Consider the following 27,963-nt stretch of genomic DNA (forward strand, 5'->3'; position numbering starts at 1 on the left):
ATTTCTATCCTTTGCCTGTTTTTCTCTTGGATTATATATTTTTCTTATAGATTTGTAGATGGTTTTAATATATTCTAGGTATTAGTCCTGTGTTCATTACATGCGTTACCGATCTCTGCTTTAGACTCTGGCCTGTCTGTGGAGTTTATCGGGTCTTCCTGGGGAAAGGAAGCTGCCGTGCGCTGTAGTTAATTTAAGTGTATCAGCATTATTCTTAAGAGAGGCTTCTCCTCCCTGACTTCGTCCTTTCTCCTGTACTTTCTTCTAAAACCTTTCAAGTTTTCCTGTCACATTTCTGTCTTCATTTCATTTAAATTTAGGTGATGCTGAGTGTGAGGCGAGGCCCGTGTTTTGTTTTGTCCCCGTGGACCCCGGCCGCTGGGAGCTGTGCTGGGCACTGCGTCAGGACGGGGGTGTGGGGGGGACCTCTGGGGATCCGCCCCCTCCCGCCCCCACCTGGTGGTGCTTCTCCGGAGCTGTCGGGCTGGTTTGGGATTGTACTCACGAGTTTAGGATCAGCCTGTTTCAATCCACAGAAAGATCTGCTTGGATTTTAATTGAATTTGCATTTGAAATGCTGGACTACTTAGGGGAGAATTGACATCTTCACTGTGTTCTTTCCATTCTTGAAAACAACTTACTCAGATCTTCTTTCATGTCCTTTAAAATACCTTTGAATATTTTCTGTGATTCTTACGCATCCTTTGTTAGATTTCTTCCTAAGTGCCTCATAGTTTTTGTTGTTGATGCAGCCAGGATATTTTTCTCTTATATTTTCTGTAGTTATTTTGATACATGGGAATGATACTGATTTTCATATTTTTTCTTTCATCCAGAAACTCTCTTCCTCGTTTAATTATGTGTAGATTCTCTTGGATTTTCTATGTCGAAAACATCATCTCATTTTCAACCAAAGACCGTTTTATTTTCCCGCTGCCAGTTGAACGTTGTGGATGGATGGAGGTTTTGAGAAATGACAGTTAAATATTTGCATCTTAGAAAAAACACGTTTGGTAGCCCCATGGGGTGACTGGAGACAAAGAAGGGGTTGGTCAGGAGATGCCGTTATCATGGTCACGGGGTACTGCACGTCTGCCCCGGGCGGTTGGGGCAGGCAGTCAGGGCTGGGGTCCGAGGGACCGGGAAGGAGCACCGTGGGAGGTGAGCCTGGGCTTCAGCCATGGCCTGTGGGTCCGTGTGGGAGTCACAGGGCGAGGAGTGACTTCGGCAGCAAAATGCCTCTGTGTTTATGATTTGGGAAAGATGTTATTAGGGCTCAAAGCCGACGGCCAAGAAAGAATTCTTGAGACATCTTCGGTGCAAAAAGGTGATTTTATTAAAGCACAGGGTCAGGACCTGTGGGCAGAAAGAGAGGCACTGGGGTCATGAGGAGTGGCCCATTATATACTTTAAAGTTGGGAGGGGGTTAGGGATAGCGTAAGTCTCTAAGGAATTTGGAAGTGAGGTTTCCAGGACCCTGAGGGGGCTAGCTGTTGTTGGGAAAAGGTCATTTATTACTGTCTAATAAAACCTGAGTCGTGAGACCCTTCAGATGTATATAGGTGAGTCATATGCTTGGGGGATGATTGCCATATATCTTGGAGGGTTTAGAGATAAAGGAAGTTTCCAAAGGAATTTCTATACATTAAAGTAGACTTACAGGATTGGGGGGTGGGGGTCAGACTAGAATTGCCTTTTGCCCTTAGCAAAGTATTAATGATGCAGTTTTGGAATATAGGTGAGGTTCAGTGGGGTGGAGTCGGGAGCCGATGACCAAGAAAGAATTCTTGAGGTGTCTTTGCTGCATAATGGTGGTTTATTACAGCACGGGGACAGGACCCATGGGCAGAAAAAGCTGCTGCCCTGTGGTCTTGAGGAGTGGCCTGTTACATACTCAGGTGAGGACAAAGGGGGTGTCCAGAAGGACTGTCATATGCTAAAGAAGACTCTCAGGATATTGGAGACCTGGTTATTGTCAAGCCAAGGCTATTTCCCCCTCTAGTGAGGCACTAACATGAAGACAATTGGGAGTTTCCTGGAGGAATGTTACATTCCTCCTCTCACATGTCCTTGTCAATGGGCTTCAGGTTCAAAAGAAATTCAATTTTATTTACATTTCCTTCTGCCTAAACCTCCCTCAATTTCATGTAGGGGAGGATGATGTTAGGGCTTCAGGAAACTGAGTTATGGGTCTTTTGGAAGTTAGGCTATTGATGAGAAAGCTTCTTTCTTGTAAATCACTAGGACACTTGTAAACCGAGGGAGACTCCTGTCCTGCAGGACTGTGATCTCTATCAGTTAACCGTTTGTTTTTCCTTTAGGGCAGCCAGCCAGGACTGCCTGAGGAACGTCACATATATCCCAAAGTGTGTGTGTGGGGGGGCGGTAGGGTGTCAGCTTCCGCTTTGTCCTCAGCTTGCCTGCTGTTCCCTCATCATTACCATCGGGGCAGCTGAGCTCCTAGAGGAAGGCCACTCTGCCTGAAGGACTTGTCAGTGGGCTCTAGGTGGTAAGGAAATTTAGTAATTTTTCTTCTGCCTTTGTTTCCCACACCATTTACAGGCTGGCTTAGATGTCTGGAGCTTATCTGTCTGTGGAAATCCTTGTCACCCGCTTGAGTAGCCTTTCCCTCTGTTTGTCCTTCTGAAATGCCCTACAGATAAGTGTCCCCCTGGGGCAGTGCCCGCAGCGACCTGGAGGCTGGAGAACGGGCTGGATGCGATGGGTGCGGAGATCGTTCCGGAAAAAGCCCCGTCTGTTCCAGACCACAGCACCGGCTTCCCGGCAGATCCACTGGCCCTGGCGAGAGGCGGAGTGGCGGCAGGGAGGCCCACGGCCAGGAGCGCGGTGCTCGGGAAGGAGGAGGCCCGGGCGCCGGCGAGGCTGCCTCAGGTACGGAGCGCCTCCTTCCACCGCCCGTGTCCGTGGTCATCGGCTGGTCGTGGTGCCGCCAGAGTCCCGAGCCCACCGTCCAGACGCAGCTGACTTAGCTTGGCTCTGGGTAGTTTTTGCCTTTTTAACCAAAAATAACAGTTTTTAATACTGCTCCCAGGACTGGGTGTCTCTCTTGTCCTGGTTTGGTGAGATCCACTTGAATTTGAAACCACGGTCCTAATCGGGCAGGCTTTTCTAAAATTCCGTTTCTTCTGCTTCTGTTTTGGAAGTGGGAGATTGGAGAGGATGAAGATTCGCTTCCTCCTGAGGATAAATATTGATAAATAACTAATCACTCGGCATGGAAGGGCATCACAGGGTCAGGGCTCTCCGTGTGTTTGGAGGCCGGCTGGCTTGAAGCTACAGTGTAATTTAAGCTTCTGTTTAGTGTAACTGAAGTGGAGAACTGGCTGGAAGACTGCCTCCCAGTCTAAACATCCTTAATGTGGTTACTGCCGCCGGCCGGGCCTGAGTATCGTCAGGGGGCCCCGGGGACTGATAGGTCCTGGCTTGGATCAGCCCCTTGGGGCGTCATCGGGCAGGCAGGACTGGGCCTGTCTGCATGTAGCCGGCGCTCTTGCGCAGAGACAGCTGCACGCTCCTCCTCCATGAGCTCATTCAGCCTCCGGAAACACAGGAAGAAATTGGCTCCCAGTTTATAGATGAGGTTAGGGTAAACCAAGAATGTCATGTGATTTCTCTTTTTTTTTTTCCTTTCACTAGGAAAAAACATAAAAATAAATATATATACATACGTATGAAAGGATGGCAAATACAGGGCATCCAGCTTCACCCCTCCCCTGACCCCCATCCCCTCCCTGGGGTGGGAGTACAGCACGTACGCTCAGTGTGGGCACGCTCAGTGTGAGGCACGTTCAGGCACGCTCAATGTGAGTGTGGAAACGCTCAGTGTGGGCACGCTCAGTGTGAGGTACGCTCAGTGTGGAAACGCTCAGTGTGGGCACACTCAGTGTGAGGTACGCTCTGTGGGCACGCTCAGTGTGGGCACGCTCAGTGTGAGGTATGCTCTGTGGGCACGCTCAGTGTGAGGTACGCTCAGTGTGGGCACGCTCAGTGTGAGGTACGCTCAATGTGAGCTATGTTCAGTGTGGAAATGCTCAGTGCGAGGTACGCTCAGTGTGAGGTACACTCGGTGTGAGGTATACTCAGTGTGAGGTACATTCAGTCTGGGCACGCTCAGTCTGGGCACGCTCAGCGTGAGGCGCACCTGCCCCCAGGTTTTGCCACAGTGCTTTCCACGCAGGTTTCTGGTGTAGCATGGGGACTCCCGAAGCTTCCATCGGCCAGAGGTTAAAGCGAGCTTCTTTGATTCCCATCTGGCTTTATAGTTCGTATTGATCTCTTGCAGGGACTCCACAAAGCTGAAAGAAGTAGACCAACCCAGTCCCAGAGCAGAAGCCGATTGCAGCGCACAACAGTGTCCTCCAGACTGAAAACGAACCAGCAGCCTGTGAGAGACAACAGGGCCCCTTGGGTGCCTCCGAACCCCACGTCCCCACCAGCATCTCCTAAGTGGTACGTGGTGGGGTTTGTGCTCTGCAGGACAGAGGGTCCCCTATCGCTTAGGGCTAATAAAGCAGCAGCCTTCATTCCCACTAAGAACAGAAGCTTGTTTGGGTGAGAAATACGGGAGAATGTTTGTCTAGAAGCCTGTTGGTGTCTTTCTCCTTCCGACTGGGGGTGGGGAACCTCCCGTGGGCTGCCCCGACCTGCTGTGGGCATGTGGTCCTATGTGGGGCTCACAGGCTTGCCCCCACCTGTCTTCACACAGTGGATTCTAGTGGCCTGAGGCCAGGAGCTGTGCCTTCTTCATCGCTGAGTGTCCAGTGGCTGGCATGGGGCCTCTGCCCTGACGGATCTTGGCGGACATTCAGTAAATCTGTGCTGAATGGATGAATATTTAAAAATAATCCTAATCTCAAGACAAGATTTTGAATTATAAAACCATGCAGATCTCACTGTCGCAGGGGACAGTGAGGATAATGCTGACATTACCATCTGTCTCCACGTTACTGCACGCAGTCATGAGGCCCTGTTCCACAGAGCTAGGGGGAGGCAGGTCCTCCAGGGGCCGCAGGGGCCAGTCAGGTGGAGGTAGTCTCTGGGGAATTGCATAAGAAAAAGGGCTGTTCGTTTACCATGGGGCAGGGGTTGTTGAGAGCACAGTGGAAGGGACCAGGATCAGGCCAGCAGAAAGCAGGAGCGTGGGGAGGAGGGCCAGCAAGAAGATAAGGGGTCCAAGGGCCCCACCTTTACCAAGGCTGGCAGGTGACAAGGGAGCAGCCTGGTGGGCTGGGCTCCCCCTAAGGCTTGAACGATGCTGTGTGAATGGACGTGCTTGCTCGTCAACCCCTCAAGAGTCGAAGAAGCAACGTCTCGAGAATTTAATGTCTTGCTTATATAGCAGAGCTGGATCTAAAATCAGGCCTGATTTCCTGATGTGCTTTTTTGTGTTCATTTGCTCTAAATTCTGTATTTTTTTTTATTTTTAAAGATTTTATTTATTTGACAGAGAGAGACAGCGAGAGAGGCAACCCAAGCAGGGGGAGTAGAAGAGGGAGAAGCAGGCTTCCCGCTGAGTAGGGAGCCCGATGCGGGGCTCGATCCCAGGACCCTGGGGTCATGACCTGAGCCAAAGGCAGATGCTTAACGACTGAGCCTCCTAGGAGCCCTAAATTCTGTATTTTTATGTGTGTGTTAGTATAAAGACTTGAATTCAGTTGGAAGCTCATGAAAACACGCATTGGTGGACGTTTCCACTGCAAGCCCACAAGCCCATGGGCTGTCTTGAGGGCATGTGCAGAGGGTGAGAGGGCTTCTTGAAGACATTGCAATATTAAAGTAATTAGTGACCTGAAGCTATGTGTCGGTTCTTTTTCGTTGAAAACAGGGATGTGTGTGTGGAGCAGAGAAAACATGTCCGTGGGCACTGAGCCTGCTCCCTGGGGGTGCTCACTCTCCTTTGCACCTGCTCCCACTCAGGCCCCTGCTGTAGATCACCGCTGACTCCCCGGGAGCCTGTGGGTATGGAGGGCGCGGAGGGCGCGGTCCCAAAGCTGTGCTTTCCTGCGTTTTGCAGTGCTGCCTGGCTGAAGGTGAAGCCAAGCCCCAAAGATGCCACAAAAGAACAGTCGCTCCAGCAGGACAAGGCTCAGGAGGAGAGTCCGTTGAGGGGAGCTGTGGTGCAGGAAGCAGTCAGGTTTGTGCTGCTATTTTTCAAATCTTTGAGAAAAAAAGGGCGCAGCCGGGTTCTGGAGTGGACTCTCCTCACGTGCGTACCACGAATAAAGCCAGTTACGTAAAGCGTCAGCCACCGGCTCTGCTGTCGGACGGCCCAGTGCAGACGGCGAGCCCCTTTCACGCCCTTCACTCAACATGATGTGTGTCCATTGTCCACTGGTTGCTTGTTTTGTGTGTGGTGCAGCAGTGAGCTCTATGGAGAGTTCTAGAAACAGGGCCGAAAGAATCCCGGCCCCCGTGACTTAGAGTCGCAGGAAGGGCCTGCTACGACTGATCTGAGGCAGAGCTGGAGGGTGAAGAATGGAGGGCTGGAAGGGGACGGGCTGCTTCCTGCTGCAGAGAGCTGGGCTTCGTGGGCCCAGGAACAGGCTCGAATCGGGGGTGAGGTGAGAACATCCCGGAGGGAGCTCTGCATTTGTGTGGCCGAGGTTGTTCTTGCATTGTGGGAAAGCAAGAATGAGTGTGGGCTGTTGTGTAAGTGGATGCTAGTCACGCATCCTAAACTGAAGGACTCAGAGCCCCCCGAGCTCCGAGGTTGTGCAGAGTTAGTGTTTCCTTTCTGGTCTTATGTGCCTGTGCCCTCCTTCTAAACTCGAAGCTCCAGCAGCAGCTTTATTTTATGGTTGAACAGGAAATCCTAAGAACAGCGATGGTTGTCTTTCTTGAGAATACTCATGGGCGGTTTTGGTGGCTGTCCATGCCACCTGGGAGTGCGTCAGCACCGCGCCCACGTGAGGAGCTCCAGCGGTGGAGGTGGTGTCGTCCGTGGAGCCCAGCCCGGCGCCCCGACCCTGACCCTGGCGTGGCTGTGGGGACGGCGGCCTGGGGGGCGAGGCGGGTGGTCTGAGTCTGTTTACTGTCCACCAGGCTCGCTTGGCTTGACGCTGAAGCTTGTAAAACCTTGAAGGAGCTGCAAGAACTGAAAGCTGAGGGCTCGGACGAGACGCAGAGGCAGAGGTGAGCCCCCGTGTCCCAGGTGGGAGAGCGGCGGCCACTTCCCGGGTCGGGGGGCTGTGTGCACCTGGGCAGCCCCCGCGGAGCGCACGGACAGTGTCTTCGGCACCGTTCCCGAGGCTCGCTGCGCTCGCTGCCGGCTCTGGCAGGACGGAGGGACTGCAGGAGTGGGTAGAAGCTGGACTGGAGGGGGGCTTCGCTTCTGAGCGGGAGTCGCCTGCTGCAGCTGGTCTGGGCACTTGGACCCCGGACCTCGTCGGCCTGGCCTCGCCAGATGAACGCGTGCCCGCGGGCTCGTAGGCAGTAGCTTTGCTACGAAGTATTCCTTTTGTGGAGTTAGATACTGAACGGACGTCGGCGGATTGGGGGAGCTGAGAGGTCGGCCTTGCGTCCCCTTGTGCTGCCCCCCCCCCCGGTGCTCTGCTCTGGGCGGGAGGAGGTGGACGTGTGTCTGGTCACGCGGGTGAGTGTGCAGGTACTTGGCCTCAGGGTTGACTCGAATGTAGAGTTACCGCCCGGCCGCACGCTTGAAGTCTGAGGTGGTGTTGGCAGTCTGATGCCGACTCTGATTGGAACTCGCCCTGCGGTCATCCACACGTGTGTTCTGTCACCCATCACGGCAGACGCTCGTTCCCTGGCTGGGAGGGCTCTGGCCCGCGCGCGACAGGCCCCGATTTCTTTCCTCTGTAGTTAAGGTCTCAAGCTACACAATCACAGGGCCATCCAGCTGGTGCAGTCGGTTGAGCGTCTGACTCTTGGTTTCGGCTCAGGTCGTGGTCTCTGGGTCCTGGGATGAAGGCCGCGTCGGGCTTCTTGCTCAATGAGGACTCTGCCTGAGATGCTCTCTCCCTCGGCCCCTCCCCCACCCACACACACGGTCTCTCTCAGGTAAATAAATCTTAACTACGCAATCGCAGAGCCTTAGGGCCGGAAGGGTCTTACTCCCCTGCTGGCGCTCCCAGGCCCTCCGGCCCACCTCACAAGGTAACTGCCCAGCATGGTTCCCTGGTGAGGCATCCATTCCCATTCCTCTGGCTGCTGGCCTTTAGGAGGAGCCCTGAGACCCCCACCCACTGTCCCTCGGCCAGATAGCAAGACGGTAGCCCGCCGTGACCTGTCATCCCTTTGGGTGGTCCTACGTGATAAATGCATGCATAGAGCCCAGAATACTACAAAAGGAACGTCCATGCGCCAGCATCTCTAATCAGGGAATGGGCCCTCACCGCATGTCCCTCCTCGGTCCCTCCTCCGTCACCCGCTCCTCCCCCAGAGGGAACCACTGTCCCGACTCCTCCGTTCATCTTCTTATCGCCCCCACCCATAAATCTGCCCCCTACGGACGTGTCCCTGACGGTTTGCTGACACAGGCCGGGTCACGGGCAAGTCCTCGTGCAGGGGCGGGGGGGGGCACGTGGATGTGTGCCGGGTCCCGTGGACTTGCGGCGGCGACGTGGTTGGGGCGGTGCCCCGTGTTCAGTGTCTGTTCCCCGACTTCGCTGACATTTGCCGGTGTCTGTCTGCTAATTCTAGCCACTCGGGTGAGAGCGTCGTGGTGCTTCGTGGTTTTCATTTGCGTGTCCTTGCAGTCGACTGAGGATGTGCAGTGTCTGTCGTGTTGATGTCTGAGGCTGTTTAGCGTGTTCTGGGCATGAGCTCACGTCAGGCGTGGAGCAGCTGGGGCCTGTGTGGGAGCTTCCTAGCGGAGTCTCGCGACCAAGAAGTTGTTTCGAGTTTTGACTAAGATCAGTTTATCGACGTTTTATCTGACGGTGGGTCTCGTTCTGTGACTGGTCTCAGAAGTCCTGGCCAACGCTGGGGCCCCAGAGAGGGTCTGTGCTCTCTCCTAAGCGGTCTGCTCCTGCGGCCGTATTCTCACGTCTGCGGTCCATCCTGAGCCAGTTTCTGTGCCGGGCACCAGCTGCGGCTCCGTGTGTGGATTTCCTCCCAGAGACGTGCCGTTCCAGCGCCATCCGCTGGGAGGGCTGCTGGGCCTGAGCTTTACTCCGGGGTGTGGCTACACTGCTCGCGACATTGTTAGTCCTTCCCTCGGGGCGGGTCAGAGCGTCCAGGGCAGAGTGGTGTGGTCTCGCGCCCGGACGGTGAGCATCAGGCTGCCAGCGTCCCGGGAGCGGCCAGCCTGCCTGCGGGTCCACAGGGCTCCAGGAGAGGAGTGACCAGACCTCTCTGAGTTGGAGAGGGGCCCCAGGGTCTAGCTTCTCTGACGTCACCAGGCTCCTGTCTCCCACATTTAGGCCGCCCCCGGCCCCCACGCGCCTGGTCCCACCAGCCGTGTGCCGTGAAGTCAGCAGGGCACGCGCGTGGCCTCTCCGCTTTCCCCGTGACCGGCCTAGGATTCAGCTTGGTCCGCTCAGCGCCGTTGCTTACCACGCTGTCCTGTTTTCAGCACCATTTTCCCCTCGTCTCTGGGTTTGTGTCTGGCTCCATTAAAGCGGAGTTTGGAAAGGGAACAAAATTAGTTTGATTGGTTCAGTCTTCTGTCCTCTAGTGGTTTAAAGGCAGCCATAATTCTTTGGAAACGTCCTGCGAACCTAACATACCCACTGAGACGTTCGGAGGCGCCCTCAGCGGGTCCTGAGCGGGGGTGGTGCGGCACCCAGGTGCTCGCTGGAAACGCCGCGTCACGGCCTCCTGTGGGTCTGCTCTTTAACAAGAGCCCTGGAATGTCACGGGGCCGCCAAGATTAGAGAAACTCTGTGGCTTTATACGCGTTTGCTTTTCCTCCACTTGGAGTAGTACCTGAATATACAAAATAGGGTATTTTCTTGCTTTTGATTTTAATTTTGGTTTTATTTCTACATAGTGTCTCGGACACCCAGTTAGCAGACAAGGTCGAGAAGGTGGTCCTGGAGCGTTTGAAGCCTCTCCTGGTCAAGGCCCAGGTAATCCAGTCACTTGCCTTTGGAAGTGTTGGAATAAAAGGAGGCCCTTCGTGAGGCCTCGTGTCCACCTGGCGGCTGGGGGCTGCCGTGCCGAGCCGCGCTGTGTGGTCGGGTGCGGCACTGCCCGGCCCCTCTGGGGCCACTGATGGGTCTTCAGTGCACATGAGGGACCAACACAAGGGAAGAGAGAGAAAGGGGAGATTTTATTTGGGGAATGAGTTTAGGCTCCAGCTTCCATTGTTAATGAACTAGATCTGTTGGTGATGTCAGCGTTCCATTAGCTGCCTCTGCACAGGTCCTGGGCTCTCCCACCTCCGTGCTCTGGACTGATTGGCACTATTTCCCGAGGGTGAGCGCCTGTGCACGGATGTCCCTCTCTCTTCCTCGAGGAGGAGCGGGGAATGTGCAGTGTCACCAGCAGGCGCCACCCTCCCGTGGGCGGTTAGCTGGAAATAGTCTCGTCTTTGTGGACATTGAGGCCACGGGGATATCCTAATCTTACGTGGAACGAACGATGTTCTGGGTCCCTGAGCGGCCACTGAAGTCTGTAGCTCTGGTGGAAGGAGCGTGTGCTCATTATGAGGGTCCCGGACATGTCAGGAGCAGAGAACCATCCGCCCCCTCGTTTCATTGGGGAGGGAGCTGGAACAGATGTGGGGTGATTGCATAAAGACACACAGCTACTCGGACCGTGTTTCCAAAGGGGACAGAAAGCCAAGATCAACACGCGGCCTTTGTTTTCACGAACACACGGGCTGGGAATTGCTGCAGAGCCTGACGTAGCTGAAGCCGATGAGCGGCTCTGTGCACAAGTTAATCTCGTAACAGTTTGTACCAACGTGGGTTATAGGTTTTGATAATTCATGGATCATGCTTGTCTGTTTTAGCAGAGAGTCAACTCTTCTCTGGAAGCAGATCCTCAGCTGAGGGACCGGCCGTCAGCAGACACGGCGACCGCCCAGCCCACGGAGGAGGTGCGTGCGTGGTGGCGTTCCTGCGGACGCCGCTGTCCTGTCGTGAGAGCGTGCTGGGTGGTGAGGGAATGACACGGGTTCCTGTGAGCGCGGGGGACCCTGCTCAGGAAGGGGAAGTGACAGTTCCTCTTGGCTTGTTGACATTTACGACGGAACTCTCTGGAGCCACAGGGGTCTGTGCGGCTCTGTCCTCTCCCGAGCACGGCCCTGAGTGCGGGCGGCCTGAGGCCGGAGAGCAGCCGTCCTCTCGTCCTGCCACGCGGCCTGGCTTTGCTCACGACGGGCCCGATGCTCACTGTTCGGCAGGCACGTTTTGAGTGCCGGACAGTGACCAGACCCTGGCCTAGCAGACAGGAAACGGTAAGATGTGAGAAGCACGAGAGCACGTGTCGTGGTTGGGCGCCCTTGCACGTCCCCCTGGAGGACTTGTGTCCGGCGTGTGTGGGGACGATCCTGTCCCGCCGGGGCTCGGGCTGTGGGTGGGAGCTGCAGGCCGGCACACTGAGACTGCCGGGTAGGAAAGCAGCTGTTTGTGCTCAGAGCAAGCATGGGGCCGAGCCGGCGTGCAGGGTCAGGGTGAGAGGTAGCGGGACGAAGCTACACCAGCCCGGTGACGTAGGATTTGGAGAGCGTGTCCCCACTCTGCGGATCGGGCAGGTGCCTGGCTGCAGCGCAGGTGCGTGGTCTTCGTGGCTGTGACTTCACTGCACCAGCATCTCGTGGCGGAGTCGCGGGTGAGGAGGCTCCTGAGGCTGGAAGCTGAGAGCCTGCCCGGAGCGCACGCAGACCCACGTGCCTCGTGCAGCCCGGCCTCCAGGCGATCCTTCCCTCCTGGCAGAGCGTCTCAGCCGGGGCAGTGTCCCCGAGTGACCGTCAGGGCCGTCAGCAGAGTCCACGTGTTGAGGGCTACCAGCCTCACACGTGAGAATCAGTCTCTGGGCGCTGGGTGGTCTTGAGGAGAGTGAGTGAGAAGGAAAGCAGCTCTGTCAGCAGCTAGCGTCCGGGGGTAGATGTGGGCGTCACCGTGGAGGTCCCCAGGTGGCACGTGAAGAGGGTGTGTGTGTAAATAACTGAATAAAAATGAACAGGGAGAGAGACTCACTGAAGTCGGCATGGTGACGTAGAGAGAAGCGTTTTCTGTGTTAACTTGTAAAATTCTCAGAAGCCCCGTCTCTAGAAGGGAGGAGACGTTTGTGGCCTTCACACATGGAGTACAGCTGTCGACGGGTTCACTTGCCGACACGACTGTCTCTGCCGTCAGGAAGGGGTACTGCATCTTCGTCTGGCCATGCGCTCAGCACCTGAAATGGAGCTTTCCAGAATGCTCCAGTTTTTTCTAAGTTGAAAGTTATATATGCACATGGCTAAAAATTCCAATAATTCAGCAAAAGTATGATATAAAAGTTAAACCATCCTGTGAAGGAGCTCCGTAGGCTGTCGGTACTGGCTTCTTTCTTTATACACCGGTGAGCTCCGTATCACTGTGTCGAGAGCTTCCTTGTCTTTTCCAAGGGCGCATGGTATTCCTGATGTTCCGGTCTCTAGATGAAAAATCTGACCCGTGCAAATACATCTGCATTAACTACACCCATGTTCCTGGGTTCCTCTGCTCTAGATTTTTTTGTAACTCTGTTGTCTGAATATTCGGCTGATATTTACTTAACTTATGGTTGGGCATTTCTTCATATCTTTATTGGCCATTAATATATATATTTTTTCTGATCCGTTAGAAGGATTTTGAAATTGCTGTGGCGGGAACTGTTCACGGCATGTCCCACGTGCACGTGCTCACGGAGCCCTTCCAGCTCTGAGACGGGACTGTTCCCGTCTCCCTGACGGGGGTGAGAGCAAGGCGCAGGGGTCGTGCGCGCTGCCGAAAGGCGCAGCAGAGCCAGGACCCCGTGTCCCACAAATGGCTCCTTCCAGAGCCTGAGGCCGTCACATCCCGCGGACATTCCTCGCAGAGCATCTTTCAGAGTAGATTATAGACCTATCTTAGAATCAGAAGAACTGGAGCGTGTGTAAAATCGCTTTGCAAACTGTAAAGTGCTTTGTGAACATAAGGAATACGAGGTCAAGAGAAGCTAGTAAAGCTCTCTCGGGTTAAGGTATTAAGTGTCGAGTGAAGACAGAGAATGAGGAGGCTCGTGATGTCACGAATAGAACCACACGAGAACAGACCTGTCGTCTGGGAGCCGACCCTGAGCTGGCGGGCTCTTTCTCTGGGCGCACCAGGAGGACGCTGGCCTTGCCAGCCGGCAGGGGCTTACGGTCGGCTAGCTGGTTCGTGGCCGCGTCTGAGCAGCTCATGGCAGCTGTGCCCGTGGGGCTGCTTTGGACTCACTGCTGCGGGAGGGGGGATGGTGCGCGGATCGCCCGGGGCTGCTCTCCGTCTTCAGGTCTTTCATTGCCTCTCCGCTCCTCCCTTGCTTCGCAGGCTGTGGCTGTGGACCGTGCGCCCCGCAGCCTTCGCCAGCTGGGGGACTGTTTGGAAGACGCCACTCACGGGCCCTGGGCCACGACCCGCCGTAGGGTCTCGGAGTTGGAAGCCTCCGCTCCTGTGGGGGACGGCAGGGACAGCCCGTATCTGGAGACTCTGATGCTGCGGGTAGAGGAGATGGAGGTGAGGTTTGGGGCCGCCCCCCCACGCCTCTGCAGCCCGGGCGTCCATCCCAGCCCGACTGCAGCCAGTGCAGGGCCTCGCGAGAGTCACTTGCCCTCCCTAAAAGTCAGGGGTCTTTGAGGATAAAAGGAGGTGTGAGATGTCGGCACCGTACGGGACGTGGAGCTCAGGAGGTGAGGTCATTGGTTGGTGATGGGAACAGCCCTGGGACCAGAGGCGGGACCAGCGACTTCTCCACCCACCCCGGCATGGGGTCCCCGCAAATCGCAGACCATCCTCATTGTTACTTGCCACGATACCACTTTAGGACGCTTTTGTGCTACGAGTGTAGACCTCCCGGCGGGACCCAGCCTGGGCCCTGGACTGTCCAGAGCAGGGACCTGAGGCATAATGAGGGAGTGAGCGGTGCGGCCACGGTCGCCGGAGCTGGGCTGGGGCGCCAGGTCTCCTGACCCCCACCCCAGCCGGTCCCGTCGAAGTGCACCATGACTGAGTCTCTGTCTGGATTTGCTGCTAAGTAGAAACATAGGGAAGACCGTCTTTTGTTGGTTTTTGAAAACGTAAAGATGTCGTTCGCCCCAGTGCTGGCATGGTCCCCTTCCCGGGGGTAACCGTCTGGGCCTGCGGCGTCCAGGGTGGCCGGCTGTAGCCTCGCGGGGCGATTCAAACGTCAATTCAGATGGAGCCCACGGCTCACATTTGAAGTGGTCAGTGGTCAGTGGCACACGGAGCAGGTCCCTCGTCACGGCAGGTTCTCGTGGGCAGTGCTGGCCTCCGTTAGACAGGTTAGATGAATTGCTTCATTTAATTTTAGACTTGGCCTCGTAAACGGCCTCACTTCCTGTTTCTGGCGGAGCGCCCGCGTCACGTGGGTGAACTGTTCTGGTGTGAACGAAACTGCTCTCTTCTCATAGATTAAACTTTTTTTTTTCTTTAAAGAAATACCAGGAGACAGTTCGCCAAAGATACAATAAAATTGACTATGCTGATCCTCATCTTTGGATGCAGGAAGGGAAGACGGGTGAGTGTCCCCCCCATGCGCTCCCCCCACATTTATTCTGTAGCTCCAGACGTACGGCGAAGTTGCAGACCTTTGGTGGTGGACACACACCCGCGTCCTGCCAGTCCTCCTGTGTCTGGGCGCGTCTCAGAGGAAGCGCGGGTGTGGGCGTGCGTGACCCCGAGCCTTGTGGCCTGTGTACCCGCAGCTAGAGTGTCCTGTTTCTCTGTGGCTCTTTTTCCTTTTGAGATAAAATGTACATGTAATAAAAAGCACAGGTATTAATTGTGTCCTTAGGTGGGTTTTGACAAATGGAGACACAGTGGGGTTCCCGTGTGCGGACATGCCTCTGATTCATCCACCTGCCTGTGGATCCACACTCGGTTCTGTCCAGTTTGGGGCTATTAGGAATCGGTGTGCTGTGAGCACGTTCATGTGTGGTCTTGTGTGGACGTAAGTCTTTATTTCTCTTGGATAAACACCTGAGCAGACTTGCCAGGTCCCAGGACAGGTGTGTGTGCAACTTTGTAGAAAACTGCCAAGCCTTTCCCCAGGGCGGCTGGTGGTCTGTGATTGTCCCCGTGGGATGGGTGTGGACTGATGTCTCATCGTGGTTTAAATTTCATTTCCTTGCTGAATGATGATGTTTGGAACATTTTTATGTGATTATTAGCCAGTCGTGTGTCTGTCTTCATGAGGCATCCAGATATTTTGTAGATTTTTAAAAATTGGGTTGTCTTTCAGTTTTGAATCACAGGGGTTCTTTGTGTGAACGTTCTGAGACAAGTTCTTTGTCAAATACGTACATTGTCCGGCTTTACTGAGATGTGATCCACGCTCCGTAGACTCACCCTTCAGAGCGCACAGCTCAGTGGTTTCTCGTGTTTGCAGAGCCGTCTGACTCCAGAGCGCGTTCATCCCCTAAAAAGCCCTGTGCGTGCGGCAGCACCCCCCACAGCCCCGCCCGGCCCCCACAGCCCCGAGTCTCCTCGGACGGGTGTTTGCCAGTATTTCCCCCTATTTTCTCAGATGTAGTTGTCACAGGAAGACATTTCTTGCTTCAAAACGTCTAACACCAATTTTTTCTTTTTCTTTTTTGACCTAAGAAACCTTTGCCTACCCCCAAATTGAGAGGGGGTGTCCTGTTTTCTTCTAGAAGCTGTATGAGTTTAGCCGTTGTGTGTGGGGCTGCGGTCCATCTCGAGGGAAAGTGGGCCTGTGACGTGAGGTGGAGGTGCGGGTCCGTGTTCTTTTTTTTTTTTAATGGTTTTTTTTTTTTTTTTTATTCATGAAAGTCAGAGAGAGAGAGAGAGAGAGAGAGAGGCAGAGGCAGAGGGAGAAGCAGGCTCCCCGCCTAGCAGGGAGCCCGATGCGGGACTCGATCCCAGGACCCTAGGATCACGACCTGAGCCGAAGGCAGACGCTTAACCCATCTGAGCCACCCAGGCACCCGCGGGTCCGTGTTCTGTTCTCCTAACGGACAGCCCTCTGTTCTGCGGCCGTCTCTACAGCACACGTGCCCTTCTGTCCCCCTTCTGCAGACGGACACAGGTGCCGGGCTCCTGTCACAGCTGCAGCTGGAGTGTCACTCATCCGTGGTGGCCTCGTGGCCGTGGGCGCGGAGCGTCGGGGTGCGGGAGGCCTGCCACCGAGCCGTGTCACGTACTGCTCTTTTAAAATAGGGGTGCAGGGTACCATCTTGGGGAAGGCGCTGGCCAGGCCACATCCTGACAGAAAGATGAGCCGCTACGCACAGTGCTGTCTCGTATCTTCTGTGATTCTCAAGCGCCTGCCCTCTGCTCCGTGGCTGTGTCTGCCCTCCAGCCATCACCGTGACCTCACACAGCCACGGAGCCACTGCCTGTCCCGCTCTGGAGCTCGGCTCCTTCCTCCCTCCCTGGCCTGCGCGCTCCCGTGGACGCCTGTCGTGTCAGGGTCCCTGGTGCACGGATCTCATCTCCCAGCTAAGCCACAGATTTGAGGCCAGACTCTCCTCTTCCGTGCGGGCCACTGCGTATTCGTGAGTCCGTGGCATCCGGTGTCTGTTGGCGTGGGAGCAGAGGGGGCGCCGAGGGCGGCTCACTCCGTGGACGGTTTGGCTCCTGGCCGCGGGGCGGGGCTGCACTGTGCGGAAGCTGGTCTTCCCCAGGACTCCGTGTGGTTGTTTCAAGGACAGTGTAGTTACTCGTCACCGCCGATGAGTGTGCGAGGCTGGGTGTGCCCCGGCCAGGAGCGCAGTGGAGCCCGAGAGGGACACCTGCAGGCTTGGGGAGTCCCAGGAGGAACCCAGTTTCTGTCGCTCTGGTTGTGTGCTCGTTGTAGGACAGAACCACACTGAGCGTCTAATCCCGCTCTTGTCCTCCCCTCGTGCAGAGTGCACAGCTGTTCTCGGGGTTTTGACAAAGGCTGATGGGCGTGGCATCTCTAGCACGTGGGAAACTAGAGGCGCATCCGAGGGACTCCCGCTTACCTGAGGGGCACGCGTTTTCTTCCTGTACTTGAAATACACTTAAAATTTTAAATGACCCAAAGCTCACAAGAGCTGTCGAGCCTGTGAGGTCTAGGTAATAAGTTAATGTTTTGACTGTTGTTGCAGATTTTTCCCAGCAGCTAATTAAGTGTTGAGATGTGAATGCTTTTTTCCTTCCCCAGTAATGAAACCGTTTAAAGGTTAAAACACAAACCCACGTGCTCAAGCCTCCTCGAACGGTGGTCCTAACGGGGCCTGCAGAGCCTGGGGCTTCGCACTGACCCCGTCGTGGAGCGTCCTCCGAGCTCCTGAGGCTCTTGTGACTTTAAATTCGCCTTTTCTTTGCAAACCAGAGCATTTTTACATGGCCGGCCACCCCGGTCAGGTTTCAGAGACGGGCCTGGGAAGCACGCCACTCTTCTGTGTGGTCACTGTCTGCCTCTCTTCTAGAGCTCCCAGCAGTAAGTGAAAGGCCTCTTTCTCCTCATCCAATCAGGATCACAAAGACCCCAGCTCGCAAAGACCCAGACGTGAACATCGTGTTGGAAAGACCCCAGAATGGCAAGTGAGTGGCACTGAGACCCGCGTCAGACCCGTGTCTGCACTCTGGCTTGCCTCTGGTGAAGCGTCAGGGCCCTTTGATTCCCACAAGACAGGGCCCGACCTCCCCGAGCTCTCCAGGAAGGCCCCGTGCCATCTCTGCTGGCGGCACCACTGTCCCCTGGCTCGTCTTTCCTGGTGCAGCATCGTGGGGCCCCGGGGCCGTGCCCGTCCTACTGCAGACCTGCTTCGAGCACTCTGGCCTCCGGGACAGGGACTCCCGCCACCCCCTGGGTGGTCAGGGCACAGTGGGGGGTGTTGGGTTCGTTCAGGTGGAAGGAGACCGACCTTCGCCGGTCCGTGCGTCGGGTGGAAGGAACCGCTCAGCCTTGTGTACGGTGATCTGAATGCTCTCCTTTCTTCTTTCTCTCAGTTCCCTGGATGAAAGTATGGGGACTGACGAGGGGCCTGAGAAGAGAGGGGCTCCCCTTGTGCCCCTTCCAGAGGAGAGTCCACAGAAGGAAGGCCGGGTCGCCCTGCGGGTGCCCCCGGGCCTACGGCACAGCATCAGCGACTACTGTAGCCGCTTCGAGAAGTACCTCCGCCTGGTGGCGCACGAGGCCGTGGGTGCCTTCGACCCGTGGCTGATGGCCGAGAGGTCAGTACAGTGTCGTGGCCTCTGCCTGGAAACCAGGTGCCCAGCGTGAGCTCACAGAGGGGCTGCGTTCACATCGCTGGTGTATTTGTTCCGAGCACGAGCTTCCTTCCCTCGTGGGGGTGGAGGGGGTGGTGGCTGCGCTGCGGGAGCGGAGGGGGGAGGCCCCGCCTGCAGACTCGCCCCTCTCCTCCGTCCACTGTTGGCGGTACTTGGACTTGGCGTGAAGCCATAAATGACGGCAAATGGGAGAGCAGGGGCGTTGGAAGCCATCGCGCAGCTAGACGGATGGTAGAAGGCCCAGCCGCTGGGAGTGCTGCGGAGACCAGGGATGAGGGGCGCTGGGCACCCGCGGGTGGAGGTGTGGGTGCGGGTGAGTGGGAAGGTCGGGCGGACTCTGAGAAGCAGGGTAAAGCTTCGAACCAAACAAACCAGAGTGAGCGTCCTCAGGAGTAAAGGACGCAGTCACACCGGGAAATGCGCCCAGGATACCGTGAAAAAGGAGCTTCTGAAGAATGGAAGTAAGTTCTAAGAAATTAAAAGTATCACGGCCAAAGTCACTGGAGAGCTTTAAGAAAAAAGCCAAACCTCTCAGAAGTAGAACAAAGCAAACAGGCAGTAGAAAAACAAGATTTTAAAAATTTGCGGGTTCTAGGAGTCGCAAGTCCAGGAGACGTCACGGAGCCGTGGCTTCAGCAGCCGGAATGGGGGACGTCTGAGGCCGGGTGTGCGGGCAGCCTGCTCTCTGGAGAGGTGGTAGCCGTCCCCCCGGGTTCCCTTCCTACAGGGGCCTGGGCGCCAGTCCGCCACCTGGGGCTGAGACTCTGACACGCTTCCTTTGTGGGGACACAGATGTTGGGCCTGTGGCGGCAGCAGCTGACGGTGGGCGCTGCATCCGTGAGAACAGGGAAGGGAGGGGAGGGAGACTGAAGGAAACGCGGTAGGAAGCACTCCGGAGGCCGGCCACCCGCGGTGAGCGGGTGAGTGAGGAGCGAGGGCACAGACCGTGCAGAGCGCACCTCGGGGCATCAGTATGGAAAGGCGTGTGAGCATCCCATGTGAGGAGCGGGTAACAGAAGGTTCCGGAGAGTCCAGTGGGCCCCTTCAAGAATCAGAAAGAGGAACGGCATGTCGTTTTCAGGAGGACACCACTAGAAGGTGTCAGAGCATCCCCCAAAATCTCCCCTCAAGTTCTGTGCTCAGCTAAGCTGCCCACTGAATGAGAGGGCCGAGTGGAGACATGTTCACGGGCAGTGTCCGGAAATTCGGTTGCCGGGCGGCGTTCCTCACTGAGCTCCTGGGAGGCGTGTGTCACCAGCACAGCGTGGGCGTCCAGGAAAGGAAGACAGGGCTTGGGAAGCGAGACTCCGGCGGGGAAGCCATCTCCACGCGAGGAGCGCTTCAGTGAGCGTAGGGAGCGCCCGGCCCGGTGGAGGGAGGACGGAGGGCCGCGGAGGGACGGCGGGCAGGCGGAAACAGGAAGGAAACAGGTACGGTACTCAGGGCGTCTGGACGCATGGGGGCACCTTTGCATTTGTCTCGTAGTTTGGGGTGGGCGAGTGCCAGGAATGTCGAAAGCACAGTGGGTGATTCTGGTCGTGGTGCCCCCGGGAATCTGGACCACGCGTCCCGCTCACGACAGGCAGAGCGTGTGCTCGACGGCTTCGCAAGCTACTAGCTGACGAAGAGCCGCGGGCTGGGGTCCCCCCGCCGTGGTCAGCCCAGAGGGCACGTGGGCCCTCTTGAGGCCCTTTTCAGACGGAGCCCGGAGCGGGGAGCCCAGGCCTCGCTGCGGTCACCTGTGAACGCTCCTCACGTGTGACTGGGCCCCCGAGGGTGGCACTCCGGGCGTCAGGAAGCAGAGGGGAGGGCAGGGCCTGGGGGCGCTGCACACGGAGCTGGAACCTCAGAGGGACTGTGGCTTCCAGAAGGTCTACAAGACCCGAACAGAAGAGTGAGAAGAAATCCACACATAGGTGCATATTACAGCATTCTTGAAAAGTCAAAGCCAGAAAACGTTAAAATCATTCGGAGGAGGGAAGAACGGGAAGCAGAAAGCTGGAGGCTGGAGGACGCGGCGTCTTCTGAAGGGAAGAGGGAAGAGGGCCGCCGTTCTGGAGCTCGGTGTGTCGCGGACGTAAAAGGGTTCCAGACGAGTGAAGCGAGGACTTTGTCACCGGCCGCTTCGCCGTGGGAAATGGCGAACGGGCGATTCTCAGGCAGAGCAGGAGTGGTGCCAGGGGAGGGGTCAGCACGTGGGGGACTGTGCAGTGGCGGGGGTGCGCGTGCTCATGATGACACCCGCCAGCATCACGGCAGGAGGAGTGCGAACTGCCGAGCCTCTGGGCTCGTCTGGGGAGACGGTAAGAATGTCCTTGGTCAGGCTCGACGTCGGCGTGCCCACAGAAACGCAGGATGGCCGGTAACACGGGAGCGGAATGTGCAGCGTCCAGGGTAGCAGCGAGGAGAAAGGGTCATAGAAACCCACGGAATCTAGAGACAGGAGGAAGAGCAAATGGGCAACAAGAAGATACTCTGTTTTATTGGCAGGAGCTCCGATGTATCAGAGTTACATTAAACGTTTGCCTCGCCCGCGTGACTCTGCCCGTGGGACCCGTGTCCGTCCCTCCAAACTGGCGAGGTCAGGGGAACCCCCCACCCCGGAAACGCAAACCTCACGGTATTCCCGTCAGTAACGATCTCGGGAAACGGGCAGATGGCGACGCGTCCGAGGAGCTTTGAACATGGCGTGTGCGCCCTCGGTAGAGACGGGAGAACAGTGGACACGCCTTAGTTTCCGCTCTGTGGGCATCTCGCACGGTGGCCCGGGCTTGACGGCTGCTTTGGCCTGTTGTAGGGTCGAGAGGTTAGTGCGTGCGTCCGCGCACCTGACGGGGAGGCCAGAGCGAGTCGTCCGCTGAGCTGGGGAGTTTGCAGCCCTCGTGGATAAGGGGTGCACGTGGTATGTGTCCGTGTGTCCGTCTGGCCCATCTGCTGAGAAGGCCTCCACGCTGCGGCCCCAGGAGCACAGGGCACACTGGCTCCCGAGCGCCATTCTCCCCTCGGGGATACGGCCGGACGGGGGGCTGGGAGCGGGCACGACGGCCCAACCATGACGCCGAGTCAGGAAGGAGGGGTCGGAGGACCAGGGGGCAGTCGAGGGGACCCAGGAGTGGTGGGGGGATGGGCGCTGGCGGCCCGTGTGGGGTGCAAGTATCAGAGGATGAGTATCTGCACAAATGACCAGGAGCCGATTACAGACAGGGATGCCCGGAGTCTGCGAGGCCGAGCCGCTGGCAGTGGGGGAGGGAGGGCGGGGCGAGTGCGTGTCCGTCCGGCAGGGAGAGCGCTTCCCCACCGCCGTCTGACAGGAGCTGGGGCCATGCCGCGGGGGACAGGGGAGCCAGGGAGCCGGCCGGATGCACTGAGGGACGAGCGTCCCTCCTGTGGCCTGAGTGACCGCGAAGAAACCTCACACAAGCCCACATTGAGGGACGTTCCACAAATAAAGGCCTCCTTGCTCTTTTGGAAAATGTCAAGGTCGCGAAAGGCCGAGGGACGCCCGCAGACTGGCGGGGGGTCCGGAGTGGCGGGCGGCGGATCCCGCCCCAGAATGGACACCGTGTGGACCCTTGGCAGACGTGAGCACGTGTCCCGTCAGTGGCAGCGTTGGGGGTCCCTGTGTCCGAGGAGGTACCCTGGGGGGGCGCTGCGCGCAGAGCGTGGACGCGGGGCCCGGGTCCGGGAAAGCGGGGCCTCTTGGATTCGCCTGTGAGGCTCGGGGCTGCCCGCCGGGTGAGTCCTGGCTCCCGTGGCCGTACGCGTGCAGCCGTGTTGTTTGTCTTCCAGCTTCTCCGACGAGCTGGTAGACGAGGCTCTGGGGGCCGTGGCTGCGGAGCTGGAGGACGCGTGTGAGGACTATGCAGAAGCCGTGTTCACCTCGGAGTTCCTGGAGGCCGCGACCTGAAGGCGCTCCCTCCGCGGCCGGCCTCCTCCCCGGGGCCCCGGGCGGTCTTGAGCCTGGCTGTCCCTCTGTGCCGCCGGGGTGCTCCCACGGGGAGGGGGCCCCTGTGCATCTTCTTGTCGTGGCGATGGTTCTGGGGTTGATGACGGAGGGCAAGCTGTTTCCCGGGGCCTGGGAATCGTGAATTATGACAATATAATAGTTTCTCAGTATGTAATTTTCCTACTGAGATCCTGTGCTCCTTCGGCTGCTGAGTCTGGTGATGCGAGCGTTTGGAGAGGCGCCAGCCGGTGTCTCTCCCTCGAGGGCCCACGTTGCTGCCTGAGCTCCCGTCACCCCGAGCTCGCTGCCGCCGGGACAGGAGCCCGCCTGCCCTCAGCGTGCTGCCAGCCAGTCCTCCACCCCTGCCGTCCTCCGTGCGCATCGCGGTCCGCAGCCTGTTCTCGCCCCGGCACACGTATCTTGATGTGCACACGGTGTCAGGGCGCGGGGGCCATCGGAGGCCGTCGGGAGGGTCCTGAGCTGGCGTCCCTGTGTGCGGGGCCGGCGCTTCCACGCCTGCGGACCCAGGGGAGCCCGGGCACGGGGAGAGGACCGGCCTGGATGCGGGAAGCCCTCCGGGGCCCCCGAGACAGGAGGACACGTAAGAGCCACAGTCGCGTGATCCTCTCGTCCCCGCCAAGCTGTGTTTACCGAGAAGAGCCTCTGATTTTTCAGAAAAAGGAAAGGAATATGCATAAATGTAAGGCCACTTCCTGGAAGAAGCTTCCCTCCGTCGGCTGGCCTGCGCTTGGCGGAGGGGCCGCGAAGGGAGCGACGCGAGGCCCCCGTGGATAATGTGAATCCTCGTGACACGTGTGGTGTTGCGTCTGGACTTCCCTCTGCGGTGCGTGTTTGAGGTGACCGCGTGAGCCGCTCGTCACACCAACGCGTGCACAGCTGGGTCGTGTGTCTTGTTGATGTTCTGCCTAATTTCACGCGGCCTTGGGATCAAGAAGGCTCCGGGGTTAAAGGTCTTTGTCGTGCGGGAGACGCGCGTGCAGCTGAGGCGGCGGCGGCGGTAGCTGGAGTTCGTGTGGTTTGTACTGTGCTGATTCCTTAAATAAACTCAGGATTTTACAGTATGTGCGTGTCTGTCCACGGTAACTCACGCCACCTTCTTCCCCACAGACAGAAATGTGGTTTACAGGACCCCCCACGAACACCTTTAGATCTGCTCTGGGCATGGGGTTACTTGCTACGCGTCACCCCCGGAAAGAAACGGTAATAAACCGCGTGTCAAGCGCACGCGCCGCGCACCCGCCTCTGGTCTGTTTGCTCCCGAGGGCGAGGCCCCCGCCTCTCGTGTACTGGGTGCTCGGTGGGCTCTTCTGCATTCGTGCAAGAAGGGAGGCCCCGCTTCCCCGGGATGGGTCTCGTATGGGGGCAGGGGCCCCATCCCGTCTCTTCGGGGCCTGGGGTCCGAGGCGCTGGTGCCCTGGGAATGCCGAGTCGGTCAGAGAAGTGCCGCGTGCGGCTGCCGACGGCACCCTCGCTTCTCCCTCTGCCGGCAGCTCTGTGGGCCTGGAGGGAAGGTGATGGGCGGCCTTCCTTCCTCCCTGCAGGTGAGGGGCTGAAGGAGGAGGAAGGGGTCTCTGAAGCCCTCAGGGCCAGTGGGACAGGAAGGGCCTCGGGACGGGGTCAGCGAGTTTCCGGCTTTTCTGGGCTCCAGAGACGCAGCCGAAAGGCAGTGAGCTGCAGGTGGGTCACCTTCCCGGGGCCGTGGCGGCCTGCGGGCTCCAGAGGGGAGACGTGGGATCCTCTCAGAGTTGGGCTGCAGGGCTTCGTCCAGACCTGGGGAGCATTACTGAGCCCAGTGAACCCCGGCCTCCTCCCACCCCCAGCCCACCCCCTTCTGCCCCTCCAGGCACTCCCAGGCCTACCCAGGAACTTCCCCTCCCCCTCCTCCTCCCTGCAGCCCCCTCCCACACTTCCTGGCTCTTCTGTCAGGCCTGGCGGGTGCTGGGCCGCAGAGCCACAGGTCGGGTTACTGCCCGAGAAGCCCCCGCCCTGCTGGGTGGGACCCTCAGGCCCAGAGGTCCCGGTCTCCCTGCCTGGCCACTTGAAGAAGGGAGAAGTCAGGGGGAGGGTCCCCTGAGCCTGGGCTGACGGCCCAGCCAGCCCTCGAGGACATCTGTTCTGGGGTGGCTCTGGAGGCCTGAGGCCAAGGCGGGGGAGGGGAGGCAGCCGCCCTCAACCCGCTTCCCCACCTGCTGAGTGCCTGTCTCCACCCTGCCTAGTGTGCTAGCAGGGACGGGTCAGGTGGGGGTGGGGGTGGGGGCCAAGAGGTGAGGTCCCATGTGACCTCCACGCCTCGGTTTCCCCATCTGTGACATGGGTTATTGGAGGATTGAGGGAAGTAAGCCATGCAAGCGTCTCCTTGTGGGGCTGGTCTCCTGGTCTCTGTCCCCAGGGGCTCTCCCGCCTGCGACCCCGAGCCCAGCACTTAGCACCTCCGGCTGGTCTTCCAGCCGCCGCAGACGGACGTCCCCTGTGGCCGCTGGATGGTGCTCCCGCGAGCTGCCGGGACTTTCCGAGCCGGGCCACATCCTGAGGCAGGAGAGGAAATACCGCTAGTCCCAATGTGTGCACGAGGCATCAGGGTGGCGGAACCAGTCTGCCTGGGGTCTCAGGGACACGTTGGCAGAACCACACTCGGTGTGGCCTGTGTTCTGTAACCGTCTGTCTGTCCGTCGAGCAGGCGATGCTGGGATGGTCTACGGACCGTAGCAGACGCTCCCGTGAACACAGCCTCCATCTTTAAGTATTGATGGTGGTCCTGCCCCACGCCAGGCACCCTGCTCCGTTCTGGGCTCACGGAGAGGACGAGGACACGCGCCCTAGCCTCCCGACAGCCCCGCGCCCCGTCCCCTGCCCCCCTGCTGGGGCTGGACCCAGCACCCACCCACAGAGCAGCCGTCCGCCGCTGAGTGCCACCGCGCTCTGGGCACCTTGTTGCTCACGCGAACACTGAGGCAGAGACTGGGAACCCCTTCACGGGTGGGGTGGGGACTAGGCAGCCGAAGGTGACCGTCCACAGTGCGTGCAGTGGCCCACGGGGCCCTGGTGTCGGCCAGGCTCCTCCCACAGCCGGCAGCCAGCGCCCACGCTGCACGGGCGCCCCGCGACCTCGCCTCCTGCGCCGGGCTGCTGCTGAGCTGGACGTGCCGGTGCGGGGGCTTGCCCCACCGTGGCCCCGTGGCCTCCGTGACACCCCCATCCCCAGCCCTGGTTTCCTCCTCGCCTCGCTTTCAGGCAGCGCCCCCACCTGGTGACACGCTATGCGGCAGGAGCCCTGGCCCCACGGTGTTGGGCAACTGCCCAGGGGCCCTGGGGCCGCTCCCTGGTCTGTAACAAGCCCATCCTGACCTAACCTTGGGCTCTGAGCAGCCAGGTCTCTGTCACATGCCCCCTGCGGCCACGTGGATGGACCAGGGGAAAGGGTGGCTTCCCAGAGGGGAATTGAGGCCCCGCTACCTGAGCCGTGGGACCAGATGGCAGCCAGGGCAAAGCTGCCTGTGGGCGCCTCCAAAAGCCCAAGTTTTCCGAGACTGGGCAGTTCGTGCAAGGTTCGCTGCCGTCCACAGAGACGCAGGGACAGTGGAGGCCGTCCCTCCTCCGGAGGCCTGAGCACGGAGTCGAGAGAGGAGAACAGGAGCTGTGGTTGCGGCTGAGGGGCTCACTCCTTCCCAAGCCAGGGCCGCTGTGGCCTTCACGGAGGAGGCAGCTTTGGGAATCAGACCTTGACAGACGGGTGGGGCTGGGGCGGGGGAAGAAGGGGACAGCGCGGCAAGGCCCCCCAAGGAGGGCAGGCCACACGGTGAATGTAGTGTGATTAGGTGCAGGTGACTGAGCAGGACGACCCCACCCCCACGGTCACCTCGGCACTAGCGCGGCCCCAGACACACTGTTCCCTGGCCGCGTCCACCCTCCCTGGGAAGCGTGATCCGCCCCAGCCTCAGCCTTGCTCCAGCATCCCGCTCCTTCCTCCGTGTCTACGCAGGGGAGCCCCTGCCATGCGCCCGGCCGCATGTGGTCCACCCTCTCGAAACCCAGCCGGCGAACGGCGTGCAAGGGCGCAGGCGTGGATCAGGATCGCCGCCCCAACAGTGAGCGGGGCCCGGAGGGGACCTCGAGGCTCGCGGGACGGCACATCCTGAGGCCGAGCCTGCGACAGGCTGAGGGCCCCACGGGCACCCTCTTGGTGGCCGGCTCCGTCCTTGGCGGCCTCCTTGCCGTGTCAGCTCTGGGTGATGGACTGTGCAGAGCCTCCTGGGGGTCAGAAGGAACTCCCAGAGGCACAGCCCGCGGAGCAGGGGCGCCTCCCGAGGACAGTCGAGGCCTTTCCATCAGCGTGGATCCCGTTGTCCTTGCCTCTGGAGAGAGACGAGGCCCGAGGCCCCGGCGCAGAGCAGCGCTATAGCCGTGTGGCCCATGGCCCATGTGGCAGGACGCCATCTCTCGGGGGGCACTGTGCAGTCTGCCAGTGTTTGAGTGAACTCACAGTCGCTCTCAGCTTCAGGCGGGAACACGCCCCAGACTCCCCGCGCTGACTCCAGGGCCTGTCCCCGCCGCACAAGCAGACTCACCAGTGGAGAAGGTCTTGTTCTTTTGAAGCGTTGAGACCCCTCAGAAAATCAGGTAAAAACTGGGCTTTTTCTCAGAAAACACCTGCACACAGGTACGTACATACAGACACGCACGTGTGCACACATAACGTACACATACACGTCTGCATGTGGATGCACGCACATGCACCCACACATGGACACACAGGCATGCACACGTGCACACACGTACACCGTGCTCACACGCACACGCTCACACACGTACGCGCACGGGTGCCGTTTCCGGGGCTCACAATCCCTGGACCCAGGCAGGCAGGAAGCCCAGTTACGGAAGGCCGCCTCCCCATAGCGTCCCTGGCAGGTCTGTGCGCCTAGCAGGGCCCCGCCCGCACGCCGAGGTTCACTGCAGGAGCCAGGGGGCTTTTGTTAACTTTTACTTACTTCCTACGGCTCCAAGCGAAGTCTGAACTCCGACGATCACAGGTGTTCTGTTCCCCGAGTATGAAACATCAGGACGTGGAGACCCTTAAACCATGTCGGCGGCGGCCCGTGTGGAGCAGCAGTGCGCGAGGACCCCACCGCCCCCCTGACGGTTCCTGCGGGCCGCGCACACCACCCTATGCGCGCCCGAGTGCCCTGCACAGGTGACCCAGACTGCGCACTGTCCGGAAGGCCTCAGGCCTGAGCTCTGGGCCTCGCGGAGTCCCCGGCCTCTAAGTAATTTGGATTCACGATGCAGCTTCCCCTCAAAAGCCTGCAGCCCCGTCCTTACGCGCCTCCGGCTCCCACCCCAGTGAGCAGTGCGGAGATGGGGTCCTTTAGAGCCCACCCAGCGGTGCGGGCGTCCGTGGTGAAGGTGGGGCCGGCAGGCAAGTCTGCTCCTGGTGTTGGCCCCTGAGCGGCCCGGCTTCCTGTCTGCTCCCTGGGCCCGTGTGCGCAGCCTCCTCAGGTCTCAGACCCTGGTAAACTCCGCCTGTGCTAGAGAGCTGGAGCGCGCGCCTGGGGCCACAAGAAGGGCTGCGTGCGTGCTCTGTGCGCCTCGTGCGCGCCGTGGGTCCGCTCCGCGTGCGTGCTGCCCGTG

General features: G+C 58.6%; 1 protein-coding gene across 5 annotated transcripts in view; it reads left to right on the plus strand.

The window, feature by feature from the left end:
* The window catches only part of KIAA0753 (KIAA0753 ortholog), a 47,186-nt gene extending 23,781 nt beyond the window's left edge, over nucleotides 1–23,405 (plus strand). For 3 of the 5 annotated variants that reach the window (XM_032431638.1, XM_032431639.1, XM_032431637.1), the window contains 11 exons: nucleotides 2,660–2,892; nucleotides 4,304–4,470; nucleotides 6,035–6,154; nucleotides 7,063–7,152; nucleotides 9,971–10,049; nucleotides 10,937–11,023; nucleotides 13,461–13,646; nucleotides 14,586–14,667; nucleotides 17,567–17,681; nucleotides 18,090–18,314; nucleotides 22,161–23,405. In XM_032431638.1, the coding sequence (XP_032287529.1) occupies nucleotides 2,660–2,892; nucleotides 4,304–4,470; nucleotides 6,035–6,154; nucleotides 7,063–7,152; nucleotides 9,971–10,049; nucleotides 10,937–11,023; nucleotides 13,461–13,646; nucleotides 14,586–14,667; nucleotides 17,567–17,681; nucleotides 18,090–18,314; nucleotides 22,161–22,278 (1,502 nt within the window). In that variant the 3' untranslated portion in view covers nucleotides 22,279–23,405. Of the gene's footprint in view, nucleotides 1–2,659; nucleotides 2,893–4,303; nucleotides 4,471–6,034; nucleotides 6,155–7,062; nucleotides 7,153–9,970; nucleotides 10,050–10,936; nucleotides 11,024–13,460; nucleotides 13,647–14,585; nucleotides 14,668–17,566; nucleotides 17,682–18,089; nucleotides 18,315–22,160 lie in introns of those variants that run through there. The other 2 variants (XM_032431640.1, XM_032431642.1) reach the window with 2 other exon arrangements.
* The last annotated feature ends 4,558 nt before the right edge of the window (nucleotides 23,406–27,963 follow it).

Source organism: Phoca vitulina, unplaced genomic scaffold (assembly GCF_004348235.1).
Source record: "Phoca vitulina isolate PV1807 unplaced genomic scaffold, GSC_HSeal_1.0 scaffold47, whole genome shotgun sequence".
Lineage (NCBI taxonomy): Eukaryota > Metazoa > Chordata > Mammalia > Carnivora > Phocidae > Phoca > Phoca vitulina.